The sequence below is a fragment of the Odontesthes bonariensis genome, chromosome 10 (assembly GCF_027942865.1).
Source record: "Odontesthes bonariensis isolate fOdoBon6 chromosome 10, fOdoBon6.hap1, whole genome shotgun sequence".
Classification (NCBI taxonomy): Eukaryota; Metazoa; Chordata; class Actinopteri; order Atheriniformes; family Atherinopsidae; genus Odontesthes; species Odontesthes bonariensis.
The window spans coordinates 7431128-7443335 of record NC_134515.1 but is presented as its reverse complement, the minus strand read 5'-3'; the positions used below and the strand labels follow the sequence as shown (position 1 = coordinate 7443335).

General features: G+C 41.4%; 1 protein-coding gene across 2 annotated transcripts in view; it reads right to left on the bottom strand.

The window, feature by feature from the left end:
• The window catches only part of LOC142390569 (plexin-A1-like), a 234820-nt gene that overhangs the window by 109347 nt on the left and 113265 nt on the right, over positions 1–12208 (bottom strand). For both annotated transcript variants that reach the window (XM_075476108.1, XM_075476109.1), the window contains exons 6-8: positions 11972–12125; positions 10242–10341; positions 1549–1663 (exon numbers count right to left, since the gene is read on the bottom strand). In XM_075476108.1, coding sequence (XP_075332223.1) covers positions 1549–1663; positions 10242–10341; positions 11972–12125 — 369 coding nt within the window. The remainder of the gene's footprint in view (positions 1–1548; positions 1664–10241; positions 10342–11971; positions 12126–12208) is intronic.

The window sequence follows — 12208 nt, the reverse complement described above, 5'->3', positions numbered from 1 at the left end:
TGGCATATTTTATAGATGTGAGTGAAGGTAAAAGTCAGTGGTCATGCGCACACTGAATAATATACAGACGCATCTATACAGTACACAAACAAAACACAGGAAGTTCCCAACACATACAAACAGAGACACACATATAAACACAACCATACACAGACCTACTTCGCACCCGCCCGCCCACACTGAGTGCACCAAGTTGCATGTGTTTTTTTCTGATTATGCCCTTTCAACGTCACAGATTTTCTCAAAAGAAAGATGGAGTGAATGAAAAAAACAAGTGAAAAGAGGCAGAGGGGAATGAATAGTTGAGTGTTTGCATCCATGCAGCACTGAAAATGACAGACTGTGGAAAGAAAGCAGCAAAGAAACGACATAAAAGGACAGAGATGAGAAAAGTAAGACAGGAAGTGTGAGGGAACATCCATCACCGTGCCTAAAAACATACATCTCTGAATCTTTGTTCAATAGATACAAAACACGAGTTTGTCAGTGGGAGTTTTTTAAACATTTGCACCAGGCAGAATTAGAAAGTTCGATGAAGCAAGAGGGTCTGGGAAAGCCAATCAGCTTATGAGGAGATGAGGGTTTTCATGCAAATGTAACATTTGGGACGGTAGTACGCAATTCCATTTGCATACTCATTCACCCCGACTTGTTTATAAGTGAATAAATCCAGCGCTGCTTAGAGTGCAACAGCTGCTGCTGGGCCACTCACAGCAGTACTCATTCACACACTCACATACATAAAATCAGATGCTGCACAAGTTACAGCTGCTTCCTTGGCAGTACTATGCAGCTATACATGTTCAAATTTGTGCATGATCATGGGCACCAACAATTCAATGCATTCATGTGTTGCTTTCTATGGCTGTGCTCGAAACCACATACTACATACTTGCAAACGGCATACTTCCATACTGCATACTGATCGATCAGACAGTAAGCAGAGCGTTTACCCACAATGCATTCCGCTCCTGCCCGAGCCGAAATCAGCCGGCCTGAAGCTGATTTCGCTTAAGCTCTAAACTCTGTAAACTTTAGCAACATTTGAAACATTTTCAGGTGAGAAAGTAGTCGTTTAGATCCCCAACGTGTTGAAAATCTGACAAAATAGTAGTGAGCAACGCACTTCCGGTTATTTTCACAAAATAAAATACCCGGTGCCTTTTATCATAGGGAAAGCCATTACGATACAATTGGTGCTTTTGTTTTGAAAACAGGAAGTGAACCTGCCCTCGTTGTAGCTAGCTTGAAACTGCCGTTTTGACAGGAAATGACGATCTGCGACATCACGTTACGTTGCATCTTGGGTAGTTTGAGTATGAGTAGTACCCTCATGATGCATACCCAACATTTCGGCGAATCTCAAACTCACATACTAACTCAAAAAGTTAGTAGGAGTAGTAGGAGAAGTATGCGGTTTCGAACACAGCCTCTGGCTATTTTTCTGAATCTTTCCTTTTTGTGCGTGTGTGCATTTGTAAGAGCATGACTAACCAGATGTGTTTATGCGTTTGTGTGTCTGTTGTGTGTGCATGCTCAACCGTTCACCTCTGAAGTGTTAACCCGTCCCTCCTGGAAAGAGCAGTCGCTGGCATCCTGCGTGCACATGTGGCGATATTTACACCAGTGGCAGGGGAAGTTTGCATTGACGCAGGACAGGCACCTGGAAGCAAGTGAATATGGGAGAGAAAAAATAAATGTGTAAGGGGTTACATTTTCAAAGCAACAGTTTAATCAACAAGAGTCACTAAAAAAATGCTGTTTCTGCTTGGACTGAAATTCTTTCTAAAAAGTCTGAGTTTCCACTTGCTCTTTTTTATACAGTCAGTCACAGTAGCTATCACTGCTCAATTGTAATGTTTCTGTTTCACCCATTAACCAAAGAACATTGGAGTATGGCTTCATGTCTGAAAAGCCACCCTGATCCCTTCTCCATACAGGTTGTGAAAGCATTCTTAAAAGGTGGAATCTATTAACATTTACATCCTAATTTTGTGTATGATTTGCTTTCGCCTTGTACTGGACTGACAACCCGTTCAGGGTGTAACCCGCCTCTTGCCCAATGGTAGCTGGGATATGCTCCAGCCCCCCTGTGACCCTGAATTGGACTAAGTTGGTATTGAAAATGGATGGATGGACGACTGAAATGGTGGCATCCCAAGGAATTATTGCAAAAGAAAATTATCAAAAAAAATAAGTGAAAAACAAAGTATTCTCACCAACTAAAACCCACTGAAGTGACACCTAGACTCATTCTTTTGTGAGGCACTTTTCACGTCCCCCTAATTATATCATCCAGACACGAGGTCCCAATTAAGAAAGTGAATATTTTTCCTGATGCTAACTTGGAGCAGATTAAGTTTAAAATACAAACAGTTTATAGGCATGTTTTAGACAATCTGGGAATCTGAGCCAAGCACAATGTCCAAAACCTAGGAACAGTCAAGAATGCATGGAAACCACGGCCAGTAAGCTGCAGACAAGGAAACCTGGTCTAAGGTCAATGTAACAATACGCTAATAACTCCTGAAATTCTTTTGTCACCACAAAGTGTTGCCAGAGAATGCATTGCTGGATAGAATGCAATATGTTTGATTGTGGTGGACTGAGAGACAAATTGATAAGACAGAAAAACTGATGATCATGTTGTCTGCACTGATGAAAACCCAGCTGCATCGACCTGAATTCTTATAGATTATGTTCAATATGCGGTGGGAGACCAGTTGTCAATGAATTCAGAAAGAGTGGGGGAACAAATCAAAAGAAAACCTTCAGTGTGGGGGTGTGAATCACACTCTGACAGGCCAAGCGCGGACATGCGTCAACACAGTCGCGCAAAATCAAATGTTTATGGCCAAATCTCCAGAAACCATATTGGAATGACAAGTATAACTACAGCCTCTTGCATTAAGATTTTATTCCTGCTGTCAGCAAGGCCAAAGCAAATGCTGAAAACAACCGAGAGAGAGAGCAGGAAGGAATATTTGGCGATTCACTTCTACCTTATTCTCCACGCTTTGAGGCTTACAGTGAACTAAGCTGGCAGACCAAGATAAGCCTGTTTTTATACAAAATTTCCTTTTTTTTTTGGTCTTTTTTTTTCCCTCAGAGTTGAGGAGTCAAAATGAATATATACACATTAAGACATGAAAAAAAACAAGGCTATCGTGGCTACCAGGAAGACGTAATTGAAGGGACTACTGTATACAGAGGCAATGGCTACTTTAGTTTTTATATTTTCTGATTTTGTAAATGTCATACGTTTAACCAACAGTAGTTCAATAGTTAAGAATAAAACAAAGTCTATGTTTGATCACTCTTTTTGCAAGTGTTTTTTTTTTGCAAGACCTACGCTTTCTGTCAATCCTTTGAAAGCCACAGAGTCCCCTTCCCAATCTTTCTCATATAGCAGAGGAGACACTACCATTCAAGATGAAAACTAAGTTAGTGTGACAAAAACAAGCTTGTCCTTCAATAAATAATTACAGAGACAGAAGTCCTACGTGTTCAGTAATTATCATCATCTCTTTCAGTTTAAACAGGCTCTGGCCTTCCAGTTTCAACGTAACTTCTGAATAAAGTGTCATGAAATTGCTTTAAGCAGAGGCATTTTTAATTGCATGTTATGCCAGTCCTCCCTTTCATTTGCTGTCAGTGTTCTCAATCAGGGCTCGTATAACACACAGTCACTGCTGTCCGACTTAAATCCACCCAAGGAACTTTTTGAACTTGCAGCACTAAATGGCAGACAAAGTGAGTTATAGAGCGCAATATATTTTTGTGGTGAGCAGTGAATGTGGACCTCACATTTGTATGTCAAGAAAGTAAAAAAGGCCAAACTGTGTGTGTGTGTCTGTGAAATATCTAAGTTATCATTGCAGAATACAGGAAAGTCTCACCATCTTGAGCACATTACAAGACCACACAAACTTATTACAGTTCAAAAAGGCCTTAATATTATTATTATTATCTGTTATTGAAATAATCTGTTTATGTAGTGCTTTCAAATTCCCTGCATGAAAGGTACTACCTCCAGTAGGGGTCCTCAGGCAAGACCCCCGTTACCCTACCTGCCTACCTGTAAGTCGCTTTGGATAAAAGTGCCAAATGCATAAACATAAACATAGTGCTCAATATCTCTCCTCCTTGAACCAGTTGTCGTCAGGTAACCGAAAAAAGAAGAGGAAGAGAACTTCAATCAATATCAATCAAAACTATGTTGACTCTTTGTCAGTATACAAAAAGGAAAATTAACCACAATTCCATTTCCATTTCAGTTTGACTGACAAGTGATCTTTGACAAGTATAGAGCAAAAACTCAACAGTAATGAGCCACCACAACAGAACTCAGGTCCGTCAAAATAAAGAGACCGACTTCAAAATTGGATCTCAGTCTAATCTGGACATTTTATTTGTCTCTGTCCTTGGTTTACTTAGATTTTGGAGGGTTAACTCCAAACTAAATTGCTTGTACTGGAGAGACAGACTGATGGCAGAGGCTTTATATAGCCAGGGATTAGCTAGTGAGACTAGACTGAACTGCAGCGTGAGGTTTATAATCAATGCCAGTGGATTTCCACGGGGACTGAGGTTATGCTAACAGTCCGATGTTTGTTAGTAGAGCTTGTGAGCCAGTTCCTCCTCACTATTAACCCCGGGGTTTATCGATTGCTCGTTGGAGGGATGTGTGCATGCACAGTCGCAGATGTGTTATGCGCGCACACGATTACAATAACACACCCTCGCAGGCCAAGACAAGCTTCTACGCACGAGCTGTAACCCACGTTGACATGGAAGCATTCCTCTGGGTCAGCTGATCAGTGGAGACTTGTCTTACAGTAGAGCTGTCGATGCCTGGACAACTGGCTCGAAGTAAGTCGCTGCGCTGCTGCAATGTAGTCAATAAAATCCCCTGCTATTTAGCTAAGCCCAGCAACAGAGCCAGGTCAAATGCCTTTTCGTCTTCACCAAGCTTTTGTTCTCGCGAGGTGGGATCGATGTAACAAAGCTGTTGGTATGCAAGCTGCCTTTGGCACAAGCATATATGAAGGGAGTGAGTGATTATATCCTTCATTAATTCTGGTCAGAGTTGATGAAGTCACAGTTTAAGCTGCAATTCTTTCCTAATTAGAGGGTGAGCCTTATTTCTAATACAAACATGCAAACATGTGCCTGTCCTAATAAGATTGACCGGCCAACTGTTTTGAGGCACCAAGCTTAAAGTTTGAATGGTTTTATGAGTGTGTTGAACAGGAGAAGCATGTTGAGATTCGAAATGAAAACTATTGTTTTATATGACATCTCTCCTAGATAACTAGTCTCAAGAGTGTACAATGCTTACAACACATAAGACTGGCGTGCAAGTTTGTCTATAAATAGGTCTCTTTGTGTTTTATCCAATAAAGCTTCAAAGAGAGCAGCAATAAAACGATGCCTCATTAAGTTATACAGCATGGGAGCCAAATGAGAAGTTAGATTCTCAATGGGGGTGCTCCGGCTCATTACTAGACGTTATTGAATCTTGTCACGGAAATGTCCAAAAGCTGCGAATCTGTGAGTCGCAACCCTCAGTTTAATTAAATAAGGTTGTGTTCACTGAAAATTCGACCAAAAAGTATTGCAGCGAAAATCAACATCAAGTAATGGTTATGTAATCGGAAAAAAAGGATGACTCTAAACTGTTTCCCACCAGATGAATCCAAATGTTATCAGTGGATCAGCAATGGAGGTGGGTGGGGGGGGGGGGGGTCTCCTGGAAATGAGAGCCATCTGAGGGCTGAAGTGTGGGCTGATCCCATCCCCTGAGTGCCTCTTTTCACTGCATAGATTTCATCCCTTTCATATTGTAATGGTCATGGTGGCCTGAAGCCGGGGCGCTAACCTTTTAGCTGTGAGGGACGCATTATTCCCGACACAATGGGCACAATCTCTGTCTCGTTTGCCAACACTGCTTTATATTTCTCTTTCCCTCTTCATGCCTCCCCAGCTCTCCGGGAATGCGAGCTCTCTTCCACGTTCCACTCTTCCCTCCAGCGCTCTGCCTCCTGTTTGTTTCTCTTCCTCTCTTTAAAAGATGCATTATTCCTCCCCCCGCATGCTCAATTAAACTATTCCAAACCTCTTTTTTAATGCAAATTTTTAATATTGTAAAAGCGTATGTAAATAGCTCTCAGCGTAATTGGCTGTGCCAAGTCTGTGCCTTCTGTCTCCGTGTGCTCCTTCTGACTGTGCGTGCACCTGTTTGTGTGTTTGAGCATTTATGCGGCTGGTGAATCTGGTGCTGCATCCACCTTCGAGCATGTTGCGCGAAGTTGTGTGAAGTTGCACACAAGCCCATCTGGGTGCTTGCCTGCAGGCTGCTCTGCTCTGTTACTGTGTGTCTGTGAGTCTGCAAGTCTCTTTTATGCTCTCATCCACCCACCACACCCACGTGGATGACTCCATTATCAGCTGTTGAATGCTGTGACTCCTTTTCAACGCTTCTCAGAGGCAGGGTCAAAGATTAACAGGTGAAAGGTGATGGTGGATAATATGTTGGTTTATGTTACAGCTGCAGCTGGAATAACTGCACTGTAGTTTTAAAGTCCCGCAGAGTCCTGAGGAGGCTGCGGAAGCAAATATCAAAGGCTTTAAAAGCAGCATGCCCATTTATGCAGCAAAGAGGAGAGAACTGGGTGGGTGAATTAATAAGGGGTACATGGCATAAATACACCGCCCCACACAAATGAGTAAACATGTCCTGCGTGCATGCAAATATTTTTAAATAGACACTAAGGTGTCCTTTCTGCAGTTGCTCTTATAATATCTTGCAAACTCTGTACCTCACAATCAAGCAACATCAAAGTCCATACACATTCACACACACGGTTTCAAACACAAATTAAAAAAGTGAACAAGGCCTGGAGGCCTTGAGAAGTGGCCCAGGTGAGCCTTTTTTCCTCCAAGCCCCACTCCATTATGACCATCTCCACACAGGCGCCCCGGCTAGAGCTAATTAACAACCTATTACTATGCAGATATATGCAGGGCCAAGAGCAGAGCGCTAGCAATAAATGGGCTTGATGAACGAGAGAGTGGCAAGAAAAAGTGAAGTGGGGGAGAAGGGTGGAGATGGCTAAGAGGGGTTGGGACCGAAGGATAAAGTGACAGGAAAAGGGCAGAATGGGTGAGGAGACAAACACGAGGCAGACAAAAAGGAAGGTGGGAGAAGCAGACGGGAAAAGAGGACCTTTGAGGTCGGAGGAGGAGGAAGGGGCATGTGGACTCCAAACGCAGCATTACCAGCTGCAATGATGCTCGTGATTTAGGAATTAAAGGATATTGTCAAAACTGAGAGTTTTGAGTTTGCATTTTGAACTACAGAACCAAAGCTTAAATCAAATAATTTAGGCTTATTTTCATTAATCTATCATTGGTCTATTATTGTAATCTGCAAATTAATACATGGAATACTCACTGTCCACTCAACAGGTGCGTGCACAATGAAAAGTAAAGAGAATTCTCTGAAAATAATAGTGACAACACATTTTCTGAAATTCTTATTTTTGCAGTCTGAGGGTTTGAAGTTATGCTTATTAAGTGAAACAGAAGTACGCCGCAAGTATACTGCAGATATCATTCCAGGTGTATCGACACAAAGTCTAGGCACCTTAATAGGAGATGTGAGTCAGTGCAAGGTGGAAGAGACAAGAGTGAGACAGAGCAAGAGTGTGCAAACCCATGGGCAGCGAACCGCACTCAATGACTTCACCGAAGGAGCCAAGAGTCATTTAGCCGATGACATTTTATTTATTTTCATTTAACCTTCATTTAACAAGGCAGGGAAATTAGAAACACATTCTTCATTCATTATTTGGTTGATCTCACTGCTGCTCTGCAGCTCTCGCCAGTCTCCTCCTCCTCCTCCTCCTCCTCACTTTGTTCCTGCTCACATAAAGAACCACCTGGCTGGCATGACTAGAAAACATTTTTTCTCTTCCTTTTGTGTGATTATTAAGGGTTTGGTTATTGAGATAACCACCAATTTTTGCACCCACTCTATACCCTTATGACAAAAAGGGTGCAAAATGATCATGATTAACAGAAAAAAGGAGCACTAGTCAAACCTCAAATGAAGGAAAACAGACCACAAATAAAGTAACCTGGTGATGAGATATCACAGAGGACATTTGTCTGTGCTCTTCGTAAGTAAAGCCACTTTCAAGACAAACAGTAATATTGCCTTTTGTCTCTGTGGTGTCAGTTTCAAGCATAACTTTAATGTTGGTGTAGATTCTCAGTCATCCGGGTCATGGTAATCCTATGAACTTGAATGAAGACATTTCAAGTCTCATCCTAAGGCCACATGTGTGTCAAGGACTAACTGACCATTGCGTAGGTCATTTAAGTCACTAGCCGCATTCGGACAGAACAGTTTTAACAACGCCGTTCTAAGAACGGTCTTCCTCGAATTTCGTTCTGATAACTGTCCTTCCCCAGGGGAACTGTTTCAGTTTGTATTCGCACATGAGTTGGGACCTGATAGGGACTGATGCGCAACCGTCTACGACAGCGACGTGTTACTTTAGCGCCACATTCAACAACAAAACAAAACAAAACCCGCAAAAAGTAAGGGGAAGAAAAAAACACCACAAAGAAGCTAACATGGAGAGCGGGGAGGCCACCGTGTTCATGGTCTGCATGATGGTGATATTAATCATGGACGATCACATCGGGCGTCTAACATGGAGGCTGGAAGAGCTCACAGAGAGAGTCAGGAGACGAAGGATGGAGCGCAGCCCATACTTCTTGGTTTCATGAAGGAAGAAAAGAGAGCAGAGCGCCGCAGACAAAGGAGACCACGTGTCAGTTAAACTTATTAAACACGCGCCGGTTGTGTCCGTGTCGTATGAGGAAACATTTCAGCCGTGACAGCATGACAAGGGGCGGAGCTACCGACCACCAAACACTTCCGTCAGACGCGTTCCTATGGAAACCAGAACAGACCCAGATGGTTATAGGAACTGAGGACGATGGTCCCGAGTTCCTGTATGTGCGAATGCAGGAAAAAAAGGCCCCGTTCCTGAAAAGGTTATAGGAACTGCCAAAGGTTCCTACTGTGTGAATGCGGCTATTCTCACCTGTGAGTTGTCTACCTGGCTGACCAAACATGTTTTGGTCTAACGTGTGAATTGCTGTGAAACCACTTGGGGAATATCTGGTAATATCTGAGACCACCTCCTCTCTTCAAAGATGATTTTTTTCTCACTCACGTAGACGGCTTATTATCCGTTTCCTTTCCAAAACAGGGTTCTTTTATTCTTGAGATGTATGTGAACGGTCAAGTCTTGACCTGAAGCGGTTGTTTAGGATCTCCTATGTAAAGGTCTGTGCACGAGTCGTCGCACTGGCTATTGTTGGCTTGGAAATACAACTGAATATTGTTTGTAGAAGTCTCTCGGACACTCCTGGCTACTACTATAATTAAACATTTTAGCACATGTAATTGGAAAACTATATTTAATTATTTGTCTGCAAGACAATTACAAAAATCGCAAAAGTTAAAGTGTTGACGATTTAATTTCAATAGCTAAATTATTTTTTAACATTAGTAAGCTCTATACATGTACAATGCATTTCATGACTCATTGATTTTCTAAAGTAACATTAACAACAATCCCGATAAATAATTCTCTTCAACAACTTGGAAAAGCATTCCTTACCACAGGACTCTATCAGTCTTTTCCTCCCTCTCCTCTTTCTTAAATAGTAGACTTAGGAAATAAATACACATAAGAGCTGCTTTCAAACCAGTGCTGAAAAGTCAATCAGTATTCCTATACTTAATTATGGGATAATTAATTTCCAAATAACATGACTGACGTGTTTTAGCCTTCCATACTTGGCTGCTCTTCTACGTCTTGCATGGGTAGCAACCGATTTATTATCTCACTCACCAGCGGTCTCTTCATTGCTCGAGAATTAATTAACTAATTGATTTGTTAAAAGCTTGAATACATTGAATACTGAATAAGCAGAGGTTGCACAGTGTTCTCTCCGTTTGTAATTAAATTCCCTACTTTCAGGCCAATATTTTAGCACCATTGCTTTTGAAAAGGAGACCTTTTCACACATCTGTTGATAATCACTTTTTGCTGCATGTGTAATATGGCCGCGTACGTGAAGCTGCTCTCTGGTTATTCAACTTCTCAATAGATTTCTACTCATCCTTCCCTTCAGACTCGGCAACAAACTCAACTTACGACTGGTGGACGCTGCAGTTGTAGAAGACAAACAACACGCTGGCAAACTTCTTCCCCGTCTCCTTTGACTTCAGATACAACCTTATCACACGTTGGTCTCCTAAACAAAAACATACAAAACATCGATACCATGAATTATGAATGTTTCTTTAAAAAGTGTTTTCAACAACAGTGCTCCTGTATTTTCATAGTCCAGGCATCGAAGATCATTGGTGGAAAAATGTTTCAGGATGTCAGAATCAAGCCCGGTTGCAGTCGCAAAAAAATTTGCATCATCATTCCAGATGTCCCTTCTTATTTCCTGTGTAGCTGACATCATATGTATAGATGTATCTGATGGCAATGCCATTTGAAAAGAAGTTACAATGTGGAAAAAAATGTACAATAATGAGTTTTGAGCAATAACTAACAGATGCTAAATTAGCTAATCACAAAAACAGGTGTAGTTAAAGGGCAAATGTTTTCTTCTATTATGCAGCTGAACAATCTGTTTGAATTAAGCACCAATTTACATCTGCACAATATCAAACAAGTCACTTTGGAAGAGCCTAAAGCTGCAGTTGCTTGAAGCCGGATTCCTAAGTGAGTCAATCCCTTTAGACCTCGATGTTAAAAAAGTATCCAGCAGCAACAATAAACATGTTTCCAATCTAATCTAAACTCACCACTTTGAATTATATTAGGAGCTGAAATTGTGCAGTATGATAAGCTGTTTTGGGTTACCGGTGAGTTACCATCTGGACATAATGTGCATGTTAGATACAGCTAAAAAAGAAATACAAAATACTTGTGGCTTAATCCCTTTCTCATTCCAGAAATATTTGCCTTATATAGTTATCCATGGCATACCCAAACATGGAGTAAATGTGTGACTTTGGTCTCTCTTGACACTCAACACTCAATATTCTTTACCGCTAAACTGTTAAAATCTCTCAAAGATGCTTGTCAAAGTCGAGAAAGGATCCTCAACGACTGCTGCTTCCAGAATGTCACGTCATCAAATCTCGCCAAGGACTGTTCCCATGTCCAGGATCGTTTAAAGGGCCGAATGGTTTGTCCTGTGTCATTTCAAGGATGATTCGGTGCGTCTTTGGCATTCTCAAACAACCAATGTTGTCACCATAAAGTTGATTTTTGTTGAGGTTATTTCAATGTTTTCAACTGCAAATATAAACCGCTGTTATGTAGCAGCTAACAGTAATTTAATAGCCGTGACAGTTTTTCAGCTGTTGTGCGTGTAAGATGTAACTGTTAGTGTGGCGTTATCCCACTTGTGAGGATTATTCCATGATGTTTTTCATGTTTTAAAAAAAGATATGACTTACTAGTGAGGAAGTATCCTTGAGAAAAGCACCATAAGTTTTACAAGGACTGAATGAAAGATGTGAACATTGAAAAAGATCATCTCCTTCATCCATCCAAAGTTTTCTCAAAGTTTTCTGTAGATGACTGTAGTTGTGGACTGAAACCCAAACAACAGCCTGATGTCTTCGTCCAAATTTGATATCAATGATAGAAAATAAGTCAATAAATAAAAAGGATATTTTATACCGGTTTATGTCAAGGTGCTTTGGGAAATTGAAAATACTTGAAAGATGAGGTTAAGCTGCCGGCTACATGATGATGTAACAATCTCATTAAGAAAACGTTGTTGGGCTTTTTCTCTTACTGAAGTGGATTATCGGGTCAGGTAAAAAAAAAAAAGAAGACAATTTTAAAGACTATTTTACCCTGGTCTCGCGTGATGGGTGCAATGTCTTTTGTAGAAGGAGACAGGCAGAAGATCCGTCCGCTGTAGATGCGCCCCTCTGTCTCTACATAGTCGTCAAAGGAGCAGTTCACTCCAGCAGACAGACTCGGCACATTCTGAGCCTGAAGCACCAACTGCGATGAAGGACAAAAGGCAGAAAGATGAGGTACAGCAGAAATTTAAATCAATACACTTCATTACCGATGCCCCACAGCAG